Raw genomic sequence first — 25,684 nt, forward strand, 5'->3', positions numbered from 1 at the left:
GGAAATACATTTATTCATCTTATCCCACAAGAAAACACCAAATGAAATCATCGCATTTCTTAGACACTTTCTTTTTTTTATTTTTTTTATTACGGAACAAAATGGAGTCTGTTGCACTGCGCGAGTACAAGACACAAAGGAAAAAAATAAAAATCTTTCTACATTAAAAGACAAAATGGCTGCTTTACAACCACCATAAACAGGGATCATTAACTCTGGAGCTGGAACACTAGACAAACAAACTGGAAATGTTCCTTTTATCAAACAAAAAAACAAAACAAAAAAAAACAAAAATAAAAAATAAAAAAATGCTTTGGTCAGAAAGTTACAAGATCTCTGAAATTCCTTAAAAACAATCTTGACCCAGCCCTTCTAATGCCCACAAGTGAGCTCATATAGATCTGAAGTGATATCTAAAGACATTTGAAGAATTATTCCTATTTGTCAATAGAGAAAAAAAAAAAGTCTCTAAAAATCTGGACATAGTAGAAGGTCCTCAATTTTATTTCAATTTTTATCTCTGACTTAAGCGTTATCTATTGCATTCATGAGACCTCTGAATGCAGTACTGAAGCGCATTTAAAAAGAAGAGACAGCGGATCTGAGAGACCTCTCTCATATGATTAATGAGGGTGTAATCGCCCCAATATAGCTAGAAGGTAATCCTACACGGTACCGTCACGTTCATGTTAGGAGTACACCCGCTTTAGAGTCGTAGAAACATACAGTAGCAACATGTAACATACTATAGAAGTGCTGCATTCTAGTAGAGAATGGAGAATATGGGAGTAGCTGCAATGTGAGATAATACGGTCCTCGCTATAGAACTGAGCCTAGTAGAGTCCTTCCAGCCATTCCCTGAATACTTCCCATTAGCGCCTATTGATTTTCTCCTGGCCTCAAGGTTAATAAGCTTTTAAAGTAGAAGGTTGGTTTGTGCTGTTTATTAAGTGCGGAGCCAGGAGTCTATAGCTTCCAGTGCTCTCCGCCGCTGAGTAGAGTTCGGAGCGCTTTCGTACCAGAGTTGCAAGGTGGTTGATGCATATGCTTCGTCATCACATAATTTCTACAACGGTAAACCTATGGAATGGTTAAATAGATAACATAAGATCTAGGTAATATACACAGAAGTTTTTTTTTTTTTTTTTTATCTTTTTGTTTTAGAGACAAGCTTTTTTTTTAATTTATTTTTTATTGAGGCAATATCCCATAAGCATAGATGTATTGTTGCAAAAATGGTATCAGCGTCCGGGAGCAAATATGGAATCCAAGGCTTGGCGTTCAGCTGCTGCAACGTTGGGGTGCCACAAATCAACCATGAAAATCACTCTAGGTCCTTCCTCAGCTGATCCTGAAGTAGTAAAAATGAAATAATGCGTTTAATGCAAACGAGGAAGACTTGCGGCATTCAAATATTATTGTGTGAATGTATTTTAACCCCCTCCGGACCAAGTACATTTTGTGATGTCTCAGCCCTTCAGATTGTATGACTGACTCCGTTGAATAGGGGTATGTATAATGCAGAAGATTTCTTATACAAATGACTGAAACGGAAACACCCATTCTCAGTGGCGTAACTAGAAATGACTCCTGTGCAACCGCCACTACTGGGGCTAGTTAAGACCGCTCTCTCAGATGAGGCCCGGCAGCCACTCCTACACATGTATGTCATGTCACTGTATATACTGATACTGTACATTATGTCATTGTTATTACTGTTGAGGGGGCCCTGACCATAAAATCTTTCATGTTGTCCAAACCAGTCGGCACTGTGTGTGATGAATCGGGGTGCTCGGTCAAGGGGTCGGGTTCCCTAATGAACAAAAAGAGATGAAAGACCGGCACTCCCAGGACATCATTGATGTCTGAAAAGTGACCAATAAAACTTCAACTATCAGCAACCTGGAAGTGCCGGTCTTTCATCTCTTTTAAATAAAATCTTTCAGTCTTCCTCCTGTGTGGATCCCTTCTGAGTTTGGGTCCCAAAGCAGCCATTTCCCCCACTTCCCCTATAGCTACGCCCCTGCCCATTCTGTACAACTGTTTCTGCAGCATATACATGGAATTCTGCATACCCCAAGCCCTCATCATGGTCGCCAGCCAGCCAGCCTGACCAGCGTCCGCAGGAGCCCTCCTGAATTTAAGGGTTCATGCACACGACCATATGCATTTTACGTTCCCCAAAAAGGATCCACAAAAAATATGGATGACGTCCGTGTGCATTCCATATTTTGCGGAACAGAACAGCTGGGCCCTAATAGAACAGTACTATTCTCGTCCATATTGCGGACAATAACAGGACATGTTCTATTTTTTTGTGGAATGGACATATGGAAACGGAATGCACATGGAATAACTTCCGTTTTTTTTTTTTTTGCAGACCCATTGAAATAAATGGTTCCGTATACAGGCTGAAATAAAAATGAAACGGATATGGAAAGAAAATACATTCATGTGCATGAGCCCTAACTGTATTGCTGTCCTCAGGACTATGATGTAGTTTCATACTGTGGCATGGATGGCAGTATTTTGTGCAGCCCTGTGGTATTTGGTTCTGCTGGGGCGGTATTTTGTTCTGCACGCCAGTATTGCTGGCCCCGCCTACTTTTGCATACATATGTTGGCCCTGCATATTTGTGTTGCCCCGCCTCCCGTCAATCTGGGCCCACCTACAATATAGGGGCCACTTTTAGTTTTTTTTCCCCAGGGCTACTTTAAATTTTACAGTCCGCCCCTGCAGGGGACTACCCTGCGGCACCTTCATTCTCAGAAATCAGACCCCCCAACTGATCATAAAGTGATGTCATATCCTAGCAATATGTCAAACTTCTGAATGCCAGCAGATTGTGCCTATCCATACAAATATAAACAGGTTCCTAATTGGAAACTCTACAAATATGCCCCAATAATCATTAAAAAAAAAGTCAGGTCTTTTTATAATCATGTTGTAATTTTTTATTGAAAGTGCCAGGCATGTTCTCTGAACCATGGCAGCTGTGGCAAGCCATGGATCTCATATCCACATGCCATGCACTGATCTACTCTATTGAGGCACTTTATACACGTTTTGATTAAGACACATAAGCCCACTCCCCACGTCATAGTGGCCTCTTTTAAATGGGTCCCTACACTAATTTGGTGCAGCACCGGCTGGTGACCACCGCAGTATACCACCTGCAGGAAGCGAGACCCAGGACCAACAAAATTCCTGCTATCTGACAAAGCCCCCTTGGCACAGGGCCCCATCAACACACAGGGCCCCACAACAACAACCATCCTGCAGTACAGCATCATATGAACAGATCACAAAAGCTAAACTCCATGTGGTCCCATAACATTTGACCCAGGTCTCTTAATTAGCAAGAGACAGAACAAGGGATAACTGGCACAATCTTGATGACAAAAATGAACTTCATGATGCCACAACTGACAGTCAACCGTGGCATACAGCACACTTCTGTCATTGGTCAAGGAAGCTGCTAAGGGGGTGAATCAAAAAGAAAAAAAAGATTTGTTAACATCATTTTAATATTTGTGCAGTTTTGGAATCTGGACAATTCAATATGAATAATTTGAAGGTATTTCACATTGTAAGATTAAGGGGCACTGAAATTCACTCCACTTTTTCTAAATAAATTAAATAGGGGTGAAGAATATAAAATAGGGGATGGTAGGTTTTGGGCATTGATATATGTGTAGTAATTTTTTCACGATGATTATTGAAAGGGGTTGTGCATCTTTAATAGTTTTTAACAGACCTCACAAAGTGGCTGGACCCACTGGGTTCTGGCTCCATTGCTGAATGCTTCCTCCGCAGGTCCCAGGTCTCAACACCCTGTTGACAGAGGTCACGTGATCTGTCACCAATGCGGCATGTGACCCAGTGAGAAACCGCATGGGTCACAGGTCACCTCTGCGGCTGGTGATTGGCTGCAGTGGTCACAGGGTGTTGATACTGAGAGACCTAGGATCTGTAGAGGTGGCGTTAAGTGATGCATCCGGAATCCAGTGGTGGGACCAGGTAAGCAGGATCACCACCGCTTGTCCGGCCACTCTGTGAGGTCTGTTAAAAAAAAAAAAGTTTAAAGATGCACAATCCCTTTAAGAGACTTAGTGTTAATGTGTAATGAATTCAGCAACCCTATGGAGTATACAGTATTTTGGATATGGTCAATTTAAACAAATGGTGCAACCTAGAAGTGATAGTAATGTTTTTCAGGTTGTGGAATGTCCCTGTTGGAAAAGGTCTAGGGTAATAAAGGGGAAATAGATTTATCTAAAAAAATATATACATTCTTGAGATTCTTGAAGGTGAAAAAATACAGACAGTAGGTGTTAATGGGATGGCATATTAGGAGTGGATGGGCATCCTGGAAAGATTACCCATTATTTTATAATAAATAGGTTAACTAAAAAAAAAAAAGAAGATTTTTAGAGCAAAATGATAAAAATGCAATTATATATTATAATAATAATAATAATAATAATAATAATAATAATAATAATAATAATAAAAATAATAAAATACCCCTTCAAGGTGTTCATTGTCTTTAAATCAAGCAATTTGGCAGTCCAGAAACTCCCGGAGAGTGAAATAGCCGGAATTAGACTTACCGGTAATTCATTTTCCACGAATCCACCATGACGGCCCAGAGAGATTGACCCCTGACCTCTGTAGGGGCAGGAACAGAGATAGGTTTAAAAGGACCCCTCCCACCACCATTCACCAGTGAGTTCCAGATTATAGTGCTACAACCACCGGTTACGAGTGAAACAACTCCAAGTGTTTTTTTTTTTTTTTTTTGGTATTAACTCATACCAAGTCATTGGAAAAAAAAAATTTTCCTTTTTTTTTTTTTTTTTATATATATATATATATATATATATATATATATATATAGGGCGGGATATCATGCCGTCATGGTGGATTCGTGGAAAATGAATTACCGGTAAGTCTAATTCCGGCTTTCCACTTCACCACCATGACGGCCCAGAGAGACATAACAGATTATATACGTCTTAGGGTGGGGCAACGGCCTGTAGGACCTTGCGACCAAATGCGAGGTCGGAAGACCTGGATAAGTCAAGCCTATAATGTTTAATGAAGGTGTTTACATTTGACCAAGTTGCAGCCCGGCATATTTGATCTAGGGAAGCGCCTGCCCTTTCAGCGAAAGAGGCAGATATAGCTCTTGTGGAGTGAGCCCGGATGACTTCTGGACAATTGATGCCCTCGATCTTGTAACAGTCTGTAATAGTCTGTTTTACCCATCGGGCAATGGTAGATCTGGAAGCTGCCTTCCCCTTATTTTTACCACAGAAGAGCACTAGTAAGTTGTCCACCTTCCTCAGGTCTCTGGTGACCTCTAGGTATTTTAGTACCGTTTGTTTGACGTCCAGGGTATGGAAACGTTCCTCTCCAGGATTTTTAGGATTCACACAAAAGGAGGGAAGAATGATCTCCTGGTTTCTATGGAAGTCTGTTACTACCTTTGGCAAAAATGTCGGGTCTAACCTCAAGGTAATACGATCCTCCTGTATTGTGAGATATGGTTGTCTTATTGACAATGCCTGAATCTCACTCAGTCTTTTTGCCGATGTTATGGCTATAAGAAAAGCCACCTTCTGAGAAAGATTCTTCAAGGAACATGCGTCCACGGGTTCGTAGGGTGGACCTGTGAGTCCTCTAAGGACAATGTTTAAGTCCCAGGTAGGCACCTTTGATCTGAGAGATGGTCTTAGTCTGGCTGCGGACCTCAGGAATCTTTGGATCCATCTATGGCTGGCTAATTCGGAATCGAAATAGGCACTAAGCGCTGAGACCTGGACTCTCAGGGTGGAAGGACTTAACCCTAATTCTAGTCCCTTTTGAAGGAAATCCAGAATTTTCTGTATATTTGGTCTGGTTTGGTCTGGGGCCTCGTTGCCTGACCAGGTGCAGAATCTTTTCCAGATTTTAAAATAAATGGCGTTAGTCACCTTTTTTCTGCTGGCCTTTAAGGTAGATATAAACCCCTCAGAGAGACCTCTCTGTTTTAGGAGGTTGGACTCAGGATCCAGGCCGAGAGTTTGAAGATTTCCGGATGAGGATGGAGAACCGGCCCCTGGATCAGGATATCCCTTCTCGCTGGGAGAATAAATGCTTCATGTGGGGAGAGCTTGGCTAGAATCGAGAACCAGCTTCTCTTGGGCCAGTACGGGGTGACCAGGATGACTCTGGCTCTGTCCCTGATGATTTTTTGTAGAACCCTTGGGATTAATGGGAACGGGGGGAAGGCATATGCAAGATCCCAGTCCCAGTGCAGGGAGAAGGCGTCGATCGTTAGGGGCCTGTCCCTTGGGTTTAGGGAGCAAAAGGTTGATACCTTTGTGTTTATCTTTGTAGCGAAGAGATCTACCACTGGAAGGCCCCATCTCTGGACAATCAGATTGAAGATCTCGATGTTTAGGGACCATTCTCCCTGGTCTATGGTAGTCCTGCTGAGGAAGTCCGCCGCACAGTTTAGGCTTCCTTTTAAATGAACTGCCGATATTGATCTTACATTTTTTTCCCCCCAGAGGAAGATTTTTCTGGACAGACCTTCCAGTTTTTGAGACCGTGTGCCCCCCTGATGCTTGAGGTAGGACACGGTCGTTACATTGTCTGAATAGACCTTTATATGTTGGTTCCTTAGTTTTGGAGCAGCTGCTCGTATTGTTTCCCAAACTGCCCTGAGCTCCCTGTAGTTGGAGGACTGAGCTGCAATTTCTAGAGGCCAGTCTCCCTGGTAGAGATTGGAGTAGATTTTTGCGCCCCACCCTTTTAGGCTGGCGTCGGTCTGAATATGTACTGCCGGGGTCTTGAACCAGACCATGCCTTTTTTTAAATTTTTTGTTTGAAGCCACCACCGGACTGAAGATTTTATGTGGCCCGGGATCAGGATCTTCCTGTCTAAAGAGGTCAGATTTTTGTCCCATTTTCTTAGAAGCCAGGACTGAAGGGCTCTGTAATGGGCCTGGCACCACGGGACTGCTACGATGCAGGCTGTCATCTGACCTAAAAGGCTCATCGTTTCTCTGAACGAGAAGGAGCGACGTCTCAGGAAGGCCCTGATTGATGACTGTAGGTTCTGGATTCTTTCTGCTGGAAGGAAGGTAGTTTGTTTTTCCGAATCCAGCAAAACCCCCAGGAACTTTACCCTGGTATTCGGAACTAGGGATGACTTTTTTAGGTTTATAACCCAACCTAGATATGTCAGAAGGGAACAGAAGGTTTCTCGATCTGCTATAGATTGATCCACCGTGTTTGAAATTAGTAGAAAGTCGTCTAGATAAGGAACGACCGTCACCCCCTGAGGTCTCAGGGAGGCGACCATCTCTACCACCAGCTTCGTGAAAATCCTTGGGGCTGAAGCCAGCCCGAAGGGGAGAGCCACGAACTGGAAGTGGTGAACAGACCCTCTGTGATCCCTTACTGCAAAACGCAGGAACTTCTGAGACTGGGAGTGAATGGGAACATGATAATATGCGTCCTTCAGGTCGATTGTACAGAGGGACGCGTCCCTTTGAATTAAGGGGATGGTAGAATTTAAAGATTCCATCTTGAACCTTTTGTAGATCACAAATTTGTTTAGCCTCTTGAGGTTTATGATCATGCGGAAGGAGCCCCCCGGTTTTTTTACCAAGAAAAGGCTGGAGTAGAACCCCCGCCCCCGTTGAGGCACGGGAACCGGAATTACTACTCCCAGGTCCAGGAGATTCTGGACCTCCTTCCAGATCTGGCTGTGCTGAAAAGGAGAAGGGTGGTGAGAAATCAGAAATACATCTGGAGGGGGGGGAAGATAACTCTATCCTGTATCCCGACTTGACAAGATCTTGCGCCCAGAGGCTCGGAGAAGTCTGCTGCCACTGAGCAAAATGTTGGGATAGTCTTCCCCCTATCCTGGCGTCACTGTTTCTCGCCACCCTTGTTTTGGGGATTAAGGAGGTACCCTCTACCCCTCCCCCCTTTTGGGTAACTCCAACGTCCGGTTTTTCCTTTTCCACGAAAGGAACTATTCTGGGCATATTGACCACGAAAGGAGGGTTTCTTTTTAGGGGTCCTATCCTCAGGGAACCCCTTCTTTTTATCAGTAGCCTTCTCGAGGATCGTGTCTAATACGGGACCAAACACGTATTCACCCGAGAAGGCTATAGAACACAGCTTCATCTTGGAAGAGATGTCTCCCGACCAAGATTTCATCCAAAGTGCCCTTCGGGCCGCATTGGACAAGGCTGCATCCTTGGCTGAAAATCTAATTGTCTCTGCGGAAGCGTCCGCTAAGAAACCCGTGGCAGACTTTAGCAAGGGGATAGAGTCTAGTATCTGTTCCCTGGGAGTTTTACTGCTTAGATGACCCTCTAACTCATTCAGCCACAGGTACATAGACCTGGCGACTGAAGTAGCGGCTATGTTTGTCTTGACACTAAACATGGCTGCCTCCCAGGACCTTTTTAATAAGCTGTCTGCCTTCCTTTCCATAGTGTCCCTTAACTGACAGGAGTCTTCAAATGGAAGTGAGGTTTTCTTATTGACTTTCGCCACCTGGACGTCAATTCTAGGGACCTCGTCAAAAATTTTTGAGTCTGACGGGTCAAATACAAGGCGGTTTCTGAATTCTTTGGAAATTCCTAGCTTCTTTTCAGGATGGGCCCATTTATCCATCACCATCTCCTTAATGTTTCCGTTTATGGGGAATACCCTGGAGCGTTTGACCCTCAATCCCCCAAACATCTCTTCCTGAACTGTGTGGGGTTGCTGAATGTCCTCCACCCCCATGGTATCCCTGACCGCCTTTAAAAGGTCACTCATTTCACTGGGAGTGAAGAAAAATTTCCTAGAGTCCTCTACGATCTCTCCTTCAGAAAGGGGGTCGTCGTCCTCTTTTCTAGAGGATGAGGCATCATCTTCTAAATCCTCGGAGTCAGAGGGAATGTCCGCCCCCCTGGGTCTTTTAGGTGGGCGGATCCCCCTGGAATCCTCACGGAGGGAGGCCAGTGAGGACCTAACCTCCTCCTGAATCATGGATCTAAACTCCTGCATAATTGAGGGCTGTTCGTCTCTCACTATTTTAGAAATGCAATGCTTGCAAAGCTTTTTAGTATAGTCCTCAGGAAGCCTGACGGAGCACTGGATGCATTTGGCGGTCCTTTTTCCTTTTTTTAAGGTAAGTTTGGCCTAAAGTGAGAGAGGCAGCCCATTAAATTTATGTCAGTCTAGTATAGGAGCATAATTTGATGCAGTATACCAGCAGACACACCAGGGGGAGGGGAAAAGCGGTTTACTCTAAGCACACATCCCCCCCCCCCCCCCCCTGCCACCTGTGAAGCTGCCGTTTTGCCCAGGTGGGCTACTCACGCAGGGGCGCTCGGGAGCGGTCTGCTCCTGCTGCTGCTGTGGCTCCTTCTCCTGGTCCGACATGTTCCGGTCAGAGCACGATTGCAGAGAGCGCAACGGGAAGGTGCTTGTTAGCATTTTTTATAGGAGCTCCGTCTACTTCCGGGTTCCGCCGGCGGCCCGGAAGTGACGTCAGACGCGCGCGACAGCGCTGAGCGTCTTTCCGGTCGGCTACCTCCCTGGAAGCAGGCGACTCAGCGGCAGCTCAGGGCAGGCTTCCCACAACAGGGAGCGTGACCCTGGCGTCTCCCTGTCAGCTTAGGAACAAAGTCCGCCGGGGAGCAGGGGACGCATCTCTGGGTGAAAAGGACCCGCAAGGGAGGCAAGGAACACCACCGATGCGGTCACCCAGGTACTTAAAAATAATAAAACGAGGTCCACTTCACCTCCCTGAAAGCCAGAGAGGACTTTACTCTGTCCTGGCCGCTATAGGGGCAGGAACACACTGGTGAATGGTGGTGGGAGGGGTCCTTTTAAACCTATCTCTGTTCCTGCCCCTACAGAGGTCAGGGGTCAATCTCTCTGGGCCGTCATGGTGGTGAAGTGGAAAGTGGTAATATCCGGGTCCCCTAGAGAGTAGGGAGCAGGCTAAGGGTACTTTCACACTAGCGTTTTTCTTTTCCGGCGCTGAGTTCCGTCCTAGGGGCTCAAATCCGGAAAAGAACTGATCAGTTTTATCCCCATGCATTCTGAATGGAGAGTCAGTCCTTCAGGATGCATCAGGATGTCTCCAGTTCAGTCTTTTTGACTGATCAGGCTTTTCAGAAAAACGTAGCATGCAGTATTTTTACCTCCGGCCAAAAAGCCTGAACACTTTGACTGAACGCCGGATCAGGCTTTTTTCCCATTGACTTGCATTAACGCCGGATCTGGCGCCGTGTGTTCAGTCAAAACGGATCCGGCTTTTGCATGTTAAACCCGAAAAATGTGAAAAAAAAGTTAAAGTCCATAAATGGCGGATCCGTTTTTTCCAATGCATTTTTTCATTGTGATCAAAATCCTGATCAGGATTCAAATGTAATCTGTTTTCACACGTTTTTCCGGATCCGGCGGGCAATTCCGGTGTCGGAATTGAACGCCGGATTAAAACAACGCTAGTGTGAAAGTAGCCTAAGCTGTAGGTAGGGAAGGGTTTGGGGGGAAGGGGGTATAATTTAGAGAATCTATAGGGCACATTTTATTTCTTGTTTTTGCACACCATTTTCTGTTTTGCCTTTAATGCGGACCAGTAAAGTATATACATAGTTTCTTTCAATTAAATTCAAGGAACCTACCTTCATGAAATGCGGTATGCAGGAAAGAGTCATCGAAAAGAAGACAATGTCCTTCGGCCCAACACTGGGGCTCTCCTCCTACCACAAGCTCACAGCTGGCTGGAATTCGTAGACCTTAAAATGAAAGATGCCGTGTTATTATACAGCGCCCTTTTGAGGCATACCAGAATTATAATATATATATTTTTTTGTTAACTTGTTCATCATTAAAGGGGTTGTCCAGGCAGAAAATTCCACCTAATATGACAAGGAATTTGGAAAAAAACAAAACTGTACACTGGGCATCTGGTTGCTGAGGCAACCGCCCAACACCGAACAAGTAAAGTGCATGGGTCCCATTAATCAGTATAGCACGATACCCGCTGGACGTCGGATGGTTGCCTCAGCAACACAACCGCTCATGCCCAATCTCCGGAAAACCCCTTTAATTGACATAATTACATGTAAAAATGACAACTATGTACACGCTCAGTATATATTGCAGAGGCTATACTGTACATAATAAAAGACTGACTGCTTTGTGAAAGATCTTAGACGGCACTGGGAGCATCTCAGATCAGAAAACTGTGTAAAAAACAGAAGATCTTTGTAGTTATTGGAAACTAGAATGTCACCTACCTGCCAAATGTCTCTACACCCCCCACTCCCCCATGTACAGGGACTAAGGGGCACATTTATTTAGACCGGCGTTTTTGACGCCTGTCTTAATAAACCCCTAAGCTGGCGGCACCGGCCTCTTCATAACTTCAGCGGATCCTCTGCCAGTTCTAAATATAAGACAGCTTCCGAGCCGTCTTACATTTAGACTTTTTTCTATGCCTGAAACAAGCGTAGAAAAATGGTAAAGGAGATGGGCACGCCAACCCCTTCCCCCCCTAATCTAGGCGTATTTCAGCTTAATAAATGACGCACTAAGTCTCCTTTGTCCCTGCTGGCACATGCCGACCGCACAGTTAATTACCAAGTGGCGACCAGTCTGTGTTAGGCCTACTGCACAAGACCACATTTTTAGTCTGTGTCCAATCCGCCTTTTTTGTGGACTGCACATAGACCCATTAATTTCTATGGGTTCACAAAAAAAGAACCGAAAAAACGGACAGCGCACAGATGTCATCTGTGTGCTTGCATCTGTGCGGCCAGACCACAGATTATAGAACCGGTCCTATTCTTGTCCTTTTTTGGAGGACAAGAATAGGCTTTTTTACAGTGGGTCCCATGAAAATTGTGGGATGCACATGGACTGCATTTGTATTTTTGCGGACCCAAAATGGAAAGCCTTAAAGGGATTAGGTCATCAGAAAATTATTGTTGAAATGAAGTTTTATGTTAAAGATTTTTTAAATAATTTTTGTGGATTTTTTAAAAAGTTTTTCATGTTAAAAATCTTGCAGTTTCCACACTAGTCACTAAACCTGATACTATGTCACCACATAAAAAGGTAACACCTATATACAGTCCCCTTGAAACTTTCCACATTACACCCACACACTTAAATGTACTTTATTGGAATTTTATGTGACAGACCAACACAAAGTAGCAAGTATGTGTGAAGTGAAAATAAAATGATACGTTTTAATTTATTAAATACAAATCTGAAAAGTGTGGCGTGCATTTGTATTCAGCCCCCCTGTACTCCGATACCAAAATAAATAAAATCCATTGTGACCAACTGCCTTCAGAAGTCACCTAATTAGTAAAGAATTTATTGTGTAATTTATTCTCAGTATAACTATAGCTGTTCTGTGAAGGCCTCAGAGGTTTGTTAGAGAACATTAGTGATCAAACAGCAACAGGGATAAAGTTGTGGAGAAATGTAAAGCAGGGTTAGGTCATAGAAAATAAATAAATCACAAAATCTGAAAATCTCATGGAGCACTGTTCAATCCATCATCCAAAAATAGGAGTATGGCACAACTGCAAACCTACCAAGACATGGTCGTCCATCTAAACTGACAGCCCAGGCAAGGAGAGCACTAATTGGAGAAGCAGCCAAGAGGCCCATGGTCACTCTGGAGGAGCTGCAGAGATCCACAGCTGAGATGGGAGAATCTGTCCACAGGACAACTATTAGTCGTGTACGCTACAAATCTGGCCTGGTCAGATGATACCAAAGTTAAAGTTTTTGGCCTAAATGCAAAACGCTATGTGTGACAGAAAACAAACACTGCACATCACCCTGAACACACCTGAACACCATGAAACATGGTGGTGGGAGAATCATGCTGGGGGAACGCTTTTCTTCAGCAGGGACAGGGAAGCTGGTTAGAGTTGATGAGAAGATGGATGTAGCTAAATACAGTGCAATCCTGGAGGAAAACCTGGTAGAGGCTGCAAAAGACTTGAGACTGGGAAGGAGGTTCGCCTTCCAGCAGGACAACAACAGTAAACATACAGCCAGAGCTACAATAGAATGGTTTAGATAAAAGCATGAAAGTTAGAATGGCCCAGTCAAAGTCCAGACTTAAAGGGTTTCTACCACCAGAAATACTGTTATGTAGCTGACTGACATTAGCGATGCGCTAATGTCAGCACTACATACCAGTATGTTTTTTACATTTCTCCCTGCAGCCGTTCTGATAAAATAATCACTTTTGTAATATGCTAATGAGCCTCTAGGTGCTATGTGGGTGTAGATTCAGCACCTAGAGGCTCCGTCTACTCACCCTTTATCCCGCCCAGGTCCCCTGTTCTGCCCGCCCAGCTCCTCTTGATTGAGGTCACGGTTCTCTGGTGCCGGATTCCTCACTGCGTCGACTACGTCACAATGAGGAAGCCGGCACCAGGAGAGCGGCCTTCACTCACTGCGCCGAAGACGGAAGTGAACGGCGCAGGCGCGGGATTTCGTCAGTGATGCTGAGAACCGTGAGAAGCGGGGTGGACAGAATAGGAGACCCGGGCGGGATAAAGGGTGAGTAGACGGAGCCTCTAGGTGCTGAATCTACACCCACATAGCACCTAGAGGCTCATTAGCATATTATAAAAGTGCTTTTTTTTTAATCAGAACGGCTGCAGGGAGAAATGTAAAAAAACATACTGTTATGTAGTGCTGACATTAGCGCATCGCTAATGTCAGTCAGCTACATAACAGTATTTCTGGTGGTAGAAACCCTTTAAATCCCATTGACAATCTGTGGCAAGACTTGAAAATTGCTGTTCACAGACACTGTCCATCCAATCTGACTGATCTTGAGCTATTTTGGAAAGAAGAATGGGCAAAATGTCAACCTCTAGATCAGTGTTTCCCAACCAGTGTGCCTCCAGCTGTTGCAAAACTAAAACTCCCAGCATGCCCGCACAGCCAAAAGCTGTCTGGGCATGCTGGGAGTTGTAGTTTTGCAACAGCTGGAGGCACACTGGTTGGGAAACACTGCTCTAGATGTGTAAAGCTGGTAGAGACAAAAGGCTTTCAGCTGTAATTGCAGAGAAAGTTGGTCCAACAAAACACTGACTCAGGGGGGCTGAATACAAATGCACACCACACTTTTCAGATTTTTATTTATGGAAAAAATTTGAAAACAATGTTTAATTTTCTTTTCCCTTCACACATACTTGCTACTTTGTGTTGGTCCATCACATATAATCCCAAAAATATATATTTAAGTTTGTGGGTGTATCGTGAAAAAAATGTGGAAAAGTTCAAGGGGTATGAATACTTTTTCAAGGCACTGTATATGTATACATACATTTATACACACTGTAGGTAACACAGGATCCGCCAGTCACAACAGTGATATCACAGCTAATCTACTCCTTCCTTGTATAAATGACTTCTATTAAAGCGGTTCTCCGGGAATTAAGAAAATAAAAATACTTAAATTTTACTTTATTATAAATATATTCTCAAATACCTTTCATTATTTATAATGGCTCATTTTGTCTGGGGAGAAATCAGGGGAAACAAAATGGCCGCTGTCCTATTAGTTCACACAAAACCTGTCCTGATCACACATGAGGACAAGTTACTTCACAACACTGAGGTAAAAAGCTGCCTCATCCTCCTCTCTGCTCTACTTGTCAGGGATTATTATCCTGAATACAGATAAGATCTTCAGCCGAATCTCTGTAGGAATGGAGGTCATGAGGAGACATTAAGTACAAAGAGGACGGACAGGACAGACTGTGGTAATGGAGAGTACATGCAAGTGCTGCTGCTCATTAGCCACATCTCACCCTCCTCTCATGTCTCCTCATCATCTCTATTCCCCAGAGATTCACTTGTATTCAGGATCATGATTCCTGACAAGCAGAGCAGAGAGGAGGATGAGGCAAAACTATGGCTCATTGTGGTGAAGTAACTTGTCCTCCTGTGTGATTAGGACAGATTTTGTGTGTACTGATAGAACGGCAGACATTTTATTTCTCCTAATGATTGCTCCCTAGACAAAACAAGCCATTCTAAGTAATGAAAGGTATTTGTGAATATATTTATTATAAAATAATATTTAAGTATTTTCATTTTTTTCATTCCTGGACAACCCCTTTAAGTTCACAGAGCATGTCTAGAAAACTCTCCCATAGATGTTAAAGAACATTTCCTGTCTATTGTGTCTATGGTCCATATGGCTTCTGTAAAGCAAATCTCTAAATGCTGCTCATAGCAACTTAACAAAGATGGCTACCCCATAAAGGTGTATAAAAAATAAAATCATAAAATAAAAACAGATTACTGAAAAAAATGCATTACTGCCAGAAAAACTACTCTGTTAGCCATCTCACAAACCATTAGCTCAATGCATACCAGCACTTTTTATTTCTATGTATCTGCATTCCATCTCCTCGTTCAAGCCCTAGTCCTCCCAACTTAAAGGGGTTATCTGGGTCTTTATCCAGGTATTACTATCCTCTGGATAGGTCATCAATATCAGACCAGGAGAGGTCTGAGTTCTGGGACCACCGCTGATCAGCTGTTAGACTTACATAGACTTTAAAAGGGGTGTCCGAGTTATGAAAATAAAAAAATATAGCACTGTAAATCTGATGGACAGCAATATATAACTAAGCTAAGCAAGTTTTAGGCAAAAAAATATAAAAAAAAAAAATATATATATATATATATATAAATAGAAAAAATATGGCAGCACTCCGGTCTTGTGAAGAAATTCAGTGACGTTTATTCACACTTATTTGCAATGCAGCATTTCAGCCCTCTCAATGGAGCCTTTGTCAAGGCTCCATTGAGAGGGCTGAAATGCTGCATTGCAAATAAGTGTGAATAAACGTCACTGAATTTCTTCACAAGACCGGAGTGCTGCCATATTTTTTCTATTTCTATTGAACGGCTCCTATCCAAGAGCAACTGTGGAATTGCACCCGGCATCCAACAGAGTGCTGCTGATTTATTTTCTATATATTATATATATATATATATATATATATATATATATATATATTATATATATATTATATATATATATATATATATATATATATATATTTCCTCATTTCCCTGGTTCTCTTCTGGCCCTTTGTTCACCTACAATAACACTCTCCGCCCCTCCCCCTGCTCTGCAAAGGGAGTGAATACTAGTGCTTCCCTGAGTGATATGTATGCCTGCTTGGATACTCAGCAGCATGTTGTATGTGTAGGACTACAAGCTCCAGTTGCACAATTACACTGCTGATACACACAGGATCTTCCCCCTACCTGTTCTTGTGCAATGCTCTGCAGAACTTCTGCAGTCTGTCAGCTCCTGTGCCCAGCATTTGTCTCCTCACTGCCTGCAGCTACTCAGTAAAGCCTTCAGCCCTGAGTCTGTGCTGCTGAAGGGGTTAAAGTTTTTCCTGAAGAATCCAGGGAGAGAGCAGACAGCAGACCGCAGTGCAGGGGGCCGTGGCCAGAACAGTGACGTGTCGTGTACAGGCACATATCTGCTCTCTCAGGCTTATGCAGGAAACATCAGAGCAGGGAGAGAAGCTGACATCACAGGTCATGTGACCCTCAGTGAAATCTGAGAAAGCAGCCAATACAGATGAAGGAAGTGCATGGTGAAGCCTTTACATTTGATTAGTTAGAAACATACAAAGAACAAAAAAATAAATAAAATAACACGGACAACCCCTTTAAGGGGTCACAGTTCCATGTGCATTGCGCATCACGGATGCGGACCCATTCACTTCAATGGGTCCACAAATCCGGAATAGCGGAACGGCCGCACGGAACGGGACACCTCGGAAGCACTACGGAGTGCTTCCGTGGGGTTGCGTCCCGTACTTCCGTTCCGCAAAAAGATAGAACATGTCCTATCTTTTTGCGGAACGGGCGGATCGCGGACCCATTAAAGTGAATGGGTCCGCAATCCGATGCGGCTGACCTACGGTCGGCGATCAGGCATTGTGGCCCGCAATTTGCGGGCCGCAGCACGGGCACGGGTCACACACGTTTGTGTGAACTCGGCCTAAGGCCGATCATTATCTCGAATGTATGGCCACCATTAGTCCAAGATGGGGAGCCGTCTTCTACAACTACTTGGGCCTTTATTAGTGGAAATGCCAGCCCTGTACTTGCCCAGGCCCCTATTTTAATTGTGGTCTGTTAAAAGAACAGTCATAGGAGATATCTCACAAAAAGTATCACCTAGCCACAGTACATGTGTTAAATGTCAGATCTAGACACACCACTGTGAATGGAGGAGCAGTGCGCGTGGCAGTCCACCGCTTTATTCACTTCAATGGAACTGATAAAGACACAGCTCCTTTAGGCCTCTTTCACACGACCATATGGCTATTTCAGTGTTTTGCGGTCCGTTTTTCACGGATCCGTTGTTCCGTTTTTTGTTTCCGTATGGCATATACAGTAATTACATAGAAAAAATTGGACTGGGCATAAAATTTTCAATAGATCGTTCCGCAAAAACGGAACGGATACGGAAGACATACGGATTCCGTTTTTTTTTGCGGACCCATTGACTTGAATGGAGCCACGGAACGTGATTTGCGGACAATAATAGGACAAGACTTTTTTTGCGGACCCATTAAAATGAATTGTTCCGTATACGGACCGTATACGGACCGCAATACCAGTTACCTTCAGGATGGATGGCGGTGCAGCACCCCCCCCCCCCCCCACACACACACACAGTTCAGGATGGCAGAGCGGTGCAGAGTGTCAGCTGTAAAATACAGCGGACACTCTTATTGAAACGGACAACATTGGTGCTGGCACCAATGTTGGCCGTTTAACTGCTTCCATGCCGCTGTATGGAAGGGCTAACCATCGGGCCGCTGCACTGCTGTGGCAGCGTCTGGTTACAGGCCTCCGGCTTGGCATGGTATAGCTGAGCCTGATCAGGCTGCTGCTAAAGGCAAGAGCCTGATCAGGCTAAGTGTAAATGCAAATACACTATACAGTTTACTGAAGAGCCATCAGACCCACTGGATCTTCAAGAACCAAGTGGGTCGGAGTCAAAAAAGTGTAAAAAAATAAAAAAAAATAAAAAATACCAAACATTTTTGGTATCGCCGGGTCGGTAATGACTTTATCTATTAAAGGATCACGTTACTTTTATGGCACGTTGAACGCCAATAAAAATAAAATAAAAAAAATAAAAGAAAACTATGATGGAATTGCATTTTTGCCCACCGCACTTCCCAAAAAATGGTACAAAAAGTGTGCTACAACGCACAAACTACCTGTAGAAAAAGATTTATATAAAGAGTCATATGTACCCCAAAATAGTACCAATCAAACCATTATCTCATCCCGCAAAAAATGAGCCCCTACATAAGACAATCGCCTTAAAAATATAAAAAAGATGGCTTTTAGAAAATGGAGACACAAAATCATGATTTTTAAAAAAAATGCTTTTATGGTGTAAAATAAAGTACAAAAAATGCACATATTAGGCATCACTGCAACAGTAACGACTTGCTCTATAAAAATATCATGTCATCCAACCAGTCTAGTGAATACTGTAAATCAAATAAAATCAAAATGGAGACACAGAAACATGATTTTTTTTCCCCCTAAAATTATTTTATTGTGTAAAACCCAAAAATAAAATAAAAATAGAGATATTAGGTATTGCTGCGCAGTGGCGTTGCGAGGGGGGGGGGGGGAGGGTTGCGGGCCGCACCGGGTGACACCAGTGATGGGGTTACACCAGTCTGATGGCGGCGGCGGCAGGGCACAGGGAGATGAGTGTTTCCATTGCGCTCATCTCCATAGTTATCTGTATCGCCGTCCTCAGGGAGGGAGAGGCGTGTCCCTTCCCTGTTCCTCTGATCGGCCTAGTGCGCGATGACGTCATCGAGCAGCCTGAGCCGTACAGCGTGGGGGCACAGGCCGGAAGAGGCCTGCATCGCATCGATGACATGGAGGCAAGTATAACAGTTTTCTTTTTTATATGTACTTTTACTGGCACATGAGGGGGGCTCGTTACTGGCACATGATGTGGGGAGCTGAGGCTCTTATTACTGGCACGATGTGGGGGGCTGAGGCTCTTATTACTGGCACATGATGGGGGGGTTGCTCTTATAACTGGCACATGATGGGGGTATCTATAGGGGCACATTTTACTGCCACATTATTGGGGGGCATCTATGGGGGCACTTATTACTGGCACATTATTGGTGGGCACTATAGGGGCATCTACTGAGACCACAAAGAAGGGGTATTTTATATGGAGGGCTCTGTACAGTAGCATTTTATACTGGGACACATTATGGTGGGTACTATGGGGAAGGGGGGAGAGGAGTATTATGGGTCATCTACGGGGGCACTAAGAAGAGGTATTTTATACTTGCAAATTATGGGGGACACTGAGGACATCTACTGGGGCACTATATATGGGGCATTTTATACTGGTACATTATGGGGGGCACTAGGAGGAAGGGGGGAGAGGAGCACTATATAGGGGTATTTTATACTGGCACATTATGGGGGCACTATGGGGACATTAGCTCAACTGGGGGCATTACAAGGGGGAATTTTTTGCACTGTCACATTATAAGGAGAATTATTTCTACTGGGGAAGGGGGGGGGGGGGCATTATGGTGGGCTTTATTACTCCCCCATGATATGACCCCCTAGTAGCAGCACCAGCCTCTCCCTGCTCTGCTATTCCTCTGCCCCTTCTCCAAATCCTTATTATGAAATCTTTCTCATTAGGATAAAGCACAACATCAGCTCCGCTGAGCCCCCCAGCCAAAGTGTTGAAGTGGTGTTCGAGTTCCCCAAGGGCCAAGCAACTGTAAGTTTTCATGTGAAATATGTTTAAGTTATACACATAGAGCATCCACTGTGTCACACAATATACAGTATACCTCTACACTGTGCCCCACAATATACAGTATACCGCTACACTGAGTAGTCTGTTCTATAAGCACCATTGTTTAGTGGCGGTGGACAGAAAATAATCTGGAAGTGCCCCTCCCGAGACCAGGCTCTGGATCTGCCACTGCCCGGTAAGCGATCTGACTGCTAGCACCTCCCCTCCCTGTCGGCGATCTGTCTGCTTAGCCCCCCCCCCATATCAGTGGTCTGTTTACTATCCAAACCCCCCCCCCCCCCCCCAGTTACCGGCAGGCTCAGTGAAGGACGTGAAGGGATGTCAGCGGCGCTGCAGCAGCAGGGCGGAGCTTGATGGACATCCCCTACGTGACTCGTCCGCACAGGTCTGAACACGATGACCACACGAAGAAGCGCTCACCAGAAGAAATTGAACAGCAATTGGCGTCTCGGTCAGCCAGCCAGCGAAAGTGGGGTGCACCTGACCTAGGTGAGCTGCTGCCAGCAGGGGGGAAAGGGGGTGCTGGGGCGTCTGCTGAGCTAACGGATGCCCCCCCTACGGCAGTAGCACCCGCCATATATGGCTAAAAGTGGGGGGACACCATTTTCTACCGCATCGGGTGACACCAGCCCTAGTAACGCCACTGTTGCCATGTCCGTAACAGCCTGCTCTATAAAAATATCACATGATCTACCCTGTCAGGTAAACATTATGGGGGGGGGGGGGGGGGGGACTGTGCCAGAACCGTCATTTTGTTACCTTGCCTTACACAACGCACAAACTACCGTACCTGTAGAAAAAGATTTATATCCTGCAGGAGTGACCCTAATATATATATTTTTTTTATGACAATGGCAGTACATCAGGCCAATATAAATATGGAGGTGCAGGCCAATGGATCTGGGGCAACAAATCCAGGACAATATAAGAATAAAAAAAAAAAATATTTGCAGCACTCACAAGAAAGGAGTGAAAAGAAAAACACTTTATTCACCCCTGTGTTTCAATTTCGGCATACAAGGTTCGGGTTATCTAAGAATTCCGTTATGGATTCCGCTACCATAGACCATAACTCATGGCCCGTGGTAGCGGAATCCATAACGGAATTCTTAGATAACCTGACCCTTGTACGCCGAACTTGAAACACAAGTTCACTCAACACTAGTTGCAAAGTTTCAGCTCATAGATTGCAAAAAGGCTCTGTGAATGAGCTGAAAACATCGCGACCACAGGGGTGAATGAAGTGTTTGAGAGTGCAGACATTTTTTTATATATATATCATTTATCAAACTGGTGTAAAGTAGAATTGGCTTAGTTGCCCATAGCAACCAATCAGATTCTACCTTTCAATTTTTACAGCTCCAAATGGAAAATGAAAGGAGGAATCTGATTGGTTGCTATGGGCAACTAAGCCAGTTCTACTTTCCTCCAGTTTTGATAAATCTCCCCCACTGTGTACTTCTATATGTACATAGCATTGTGTGTCGTCACACTATACTAATCTGTGTGGGACAAGTGACAGCTCACTGTGCGGACTGCAAACAATACTGTATTCAGAAGAGCGTGCAGGTAGTGAGAGCTGTCAGTAAGGAGATCTATATCCTGATTATAACGCCATGGTTCTGATTGTAGATCGCTGCACTAATGTTATCAGCAGAAATATCTATTGTGTCTACAAATAATGGACTTTCTACAGAATGGAAAGTGAGAAATAGATTACAGGCAGTCTGAATGGAAGTGGCTGTTAGCTGTGCTGTGTAACAGGATGTGGGGGCGGGGCAGCAGAGCTTGTACTGGTGCATGTGAAATCAACAGGAACGCCCACAGAGCCTCACAGGAGATGACAGCATTACTGAGTGCATGTGAAGCAAAGCTGATACCAGTACACAAACAAGTGCAATTTTACTATGTGCTGTATTACGGTAAGATATGGGGTTATTGTATTTTTAGTGCACAAAAGGTGTCCATAGCCTTTAAAGGCTACCGTTTTGCATTCCATTCTAGAATTCCGTTATAACTCTATGGCGCCATCGCGAACCCGCCCTAAGCAGTTTTTCTAACATACCAGAGCAGAACTCCAATAGTACATGGCAGACGCTAGTAACAGAAGGATGAGACAATCACAACTATGCAGCAGCTCTGAAAGTCTTTGCTTTCCTCAGGGCCGACACATCCACTTGGTGAGATTCGAAGTGTTAATTACAAGAGAATATACGGCAAAAAATCTAACTAGGTCAAACATCAAAATATCTCCCGCAAGGTTTCCCACGTCTGTATTGCAGTTTGGGATGCACTTCTTTTATAGATCAGCTATTGTAAAAGTGGAAAAAGAACATAAAATATAAAAACATATTTTATAGAAAATATATATCTGAAGATGATCAAGACTTGAGCAAAATGCTTGGGCATGTTTATTTAGACAGGTGGTAGGCTTCTGGGCAAAATGGCTCTGCCTTTCTGTCAAATGTAGTCATAAAAGCTACTTAAGAGGACGTGTCACCAAATGAAGCATGGCATCATTTGTTTGATGTTCCTAAACCCCCGTTTTTGGGGTGTGTGCCACTAAAGTCAGATAAGCAAATCTGAAGTGGTTAGCCACAAAGGTGCCGCAGCCACTTCAGATCCGTTGCAAGGGAAGGTTCCTTCCCAGAGCCCTCTGCAGGGTGATCTTAAGGGCTCATTCAGACGGCCGTATGCTGTCCGCAAAAATACTGAATGCTATCCGTTTTTTTGCGGATCCGCAAAAAAACGGATCTGCAAAAAAACGGATAGCATTCAGTATTTTTGCGGACCCATAGACTTCAATGGGGCCATGTCCTGATTTTCACGGACAAGTATAGGACATGTTTAATTTTTTTTGCGGATCCGCAAAAAAACGGATAGCATTCAGTATTTTTGCGGACAGCATACGGCCGTCTGAATGAGCCCTAACAGAGATGGCAAATCTTGCGAAACCATGGGGTCTATACCACCAGGACAGCATCTTCTTCAGAGCAGAGGGAGATGCCGCCACCGAGAGGATCCTGAAGTGCACATTCAAATTCAGGATATGTTAGCAGGCCAGATAACCTAGGGCTACACATTTAAATAAAAGCTGTAAAGCCAATTGCTGGAGGTATGGAGATTTAAAGAGGCTCTGTCACCAGGATCAACCCTATTAAAGGGGTTCTGCACTTTGTTTAAACTGATGATCTATCCTAAGTAGATATATTATATTTTGATAAGGATACATCTACCATTGATAGCAGGTTATGTCACGGCTTATCTACTCCTTCCATGTACAATGACCTCTGCACAGGTCAGAGCATGCCTAGAAAACTCACCCATAGAAGTCAATGGGATCAGCTCCAGACCATTGTGTCTATGGCCCATGGTGACTGCTGTAAAGCAATTTTCTTAATGCTTTTTAAATGCTGTTAAGAAGAAAAGCTAAGACAAGATGTCTGCCCCCCCCCCCCCCCCCCAAAAAAAAAGGCCCAGCACATTCTGTGGACAAATGTACCGCAGGATATCATACATAACCTGAATGTCTCCATACCCAACTCTATCTCATCTTGTATCCAGGCTAGAAGTAGCCCAACAGGGTCCTAGAGCCTCCTTTCAATTGTACAGTTTTCCCCAATAAAAATATCCTCTCTCTAACATTGTAATCACTTCTTACATATATCATCAGTGCATTCACACAGGTCACTTGATTCCAATAACTACATCTTGGTTATTTTTTTGTTAATAAATGTATTTATACCCAGGACTGGGATCATTCCCAAGACTTAAAGGGGTATTCTCATCTGTGACAATTGGGGCATATGGCTAGGATATGCCCCCATTGTCTGATAGGTGTGGGTCCCTTTGACTTTTTTTGTGTTTTGTTACATTACAGCCTTAAGTTCAATGTGTTGTTAATCAGAATTTTTTGTGATGGATCAGAACACAATAGTCTAAGGCCTCATGCACACGGCCGTTGTTTTGGTCCGCATCCGAGCCGCAGTTTTTGCGGCTCGGATGTGGACCTATTCACTTCAATGGGGCCGCAAAAGATGCGGACAGCACTCCGTGTGCTGTCCGCATCCGTTGCTCCGTTCTGTGGTCCCGCAAAAAAAATAAAACATGTCCTATGCTTGTCCGCGTTTTGCGGACAAGAATAGGCAGTTATATTAAAGGCTGTCCGTGCCGTTCTGCAAATTGCGGAACGCACACGGACACCATCCGTGTTTTGCGGATCCGCAATTTGCGGACCGCAAAACACACCACGGTCGTGTGCATGTAGCCTAAGTCGGTGAAGTGAAATGAGAAAAATATATAAATAAAACTATTGTTCAGAAATAGAAAACAGAAAATTTTCATGTGCGCATGTATTCACCCCCTTTGTTAGGAAGCCCATAAAAAGCTCTGGTGCAACCAATTACCTTAAGAAGTCACATCATTAGTGAACTGATGTCACCTGTGTGCAATCTAAGTTTCACATGATCTGTCATTACATATACACACACCTTTTTTTGAAAGGCCCCAGAGGCTGCAACACCTAAGCAAGAGGCATCACTAACCAAACACTGCCATGAAGACCAAGGAACTATCCAAACAAGTAAGGGACAATGTTGTTGTGAAGTGCAAGTCAGAGTTAGGTTATAAAAAAAATATCCAAATCTTTAATGATGCCCAGGAGCACCATCAAATCTATCATAACCAAATGGAAAGAACTTGGCACAACAGCAAACCTGCCAAGAGACGGCTGCCCACCAAAACTCATGGACCGGGCAAGGAGGGCATTAATCAGAGAGGCAGGTAAGGTAACCCTGGAGGAGCTGCAGAGTTCCACAACAGAGACTGGAGTATCTGTACATAGGACGACAATAACCCGTACTCTCCATAGAGTTGGGCTTTATGGCAGAGTGGCCAGAAGAAAGCCATTACTTTCAGCTAAAATCAAAAAGGCACGTTGTGAGTTTGCGAAAAGGCATGTGGGAGACTCCTAAAATGTATGGAGGAAGGTGCTCTGGTCTGATGAGACTAAAATTGAACTTTTCTGGCGCAAACCCAACACATCACATATTTTTGCTTCCGTTTTGCCGTATGGTGCCCATGTTGTTTATTTATTTATTTATTTTGGGGGGGGGGGGAGAAGGGGGTTGATTTGAGTTTTTATCTTCTTTTGATATTTTTTTACTTTTTTTTTATTTTTATGCTTTTTAACAGTTCCCCCAGGGAACATGAATAAGCAGCCATCAGATTGCTTCTCTCATAGATTAATGCATTAACATTGGAGTCTGAGGTTTTCACCATGTTCCTATGGAGCCCTGCCAGGATCTTCATAGGAACAGATATGCGGCAGACTTGGATCATTCTTGAGGACCGAGGGTGCCACACACACGCACACACACACAATCTGGATTCTCTGGTCCACATGCTTCTGGGATTTTGAGCTCCCAGATGACGGTCACATTTGACCGTGCCATCTGAAGGGCATTACCACCGATTGCAAACATTACCCACGAGTATCTCCTGTGTAAAACAGCAGTGACCAGGTTGCTATGGTGCCTGCTCTTTTTCAGTATATGTCTTAAAGGGGTTGTCTAGCTTTTATTATGTGATGGACTATCCTCAGGTTAGGCCATCAATAGCCGATTGGTGGGGGATCCGACACTCCACACCCCCGTCAATCAGCTGTTCGGAGGTAGATTGGTCGCTGGAAGTCAGTGGCAGAACCGCACAGCTCTGCTAACCTTATCATGGACGAGGCTTGTTGCTACACCGCTGCTCTCATTGAAGTC

General features: G+C 44.2%; 1 protein-coding gene across 2 annotated transcripts in view; it reads right to left on the reverse strand.

Annotated features, from left to right (window-relative positions):
• Window positions 1-1,183: 1,183 nt before the first annotated feature.
• Window positions 1,184-25,684, reverse strand: part of ASPHD2 (aspartate beta-hydroxylase domain containing 2) — a 72,642-nt gene continuing 48,141 nt past the window's right edge. For both annotated transcript variants that reach the window (XM_040416563.1, XM_040416562.1), the window contains exons 3-4: window positions 10,690-10,803; window positions 1,184-1,351 (exon numbers count right to left, since the gene is read on the reverse strand). In XM_040416563.1, coding sequence (XP_040272497.1) covers window positions 1,242-1,351; window positions 10,690-10,803 — 224 coding nt within the window. In that variant the 3' untranslated portion in view covers window positions 1,184-1,241. The remainder of the gene's footprint in view (window positions 1,352-10,689; window positions 10,804-25,684) is intronic.

Source organism: Bufo bufo, chromosome 2 (genome assembly GCF_905171765.1).
Source record: "Bufo bufo chromosome 2, aBufBuf1.1, whole genome shotgun sequence".
Classification (NCBI taxonomy): domain Eukaryota; kingdom Metazoa; phylum Chordata; class Amphibia; order Anura; family Bufonidae; genus Bufo; species Bufo bufo.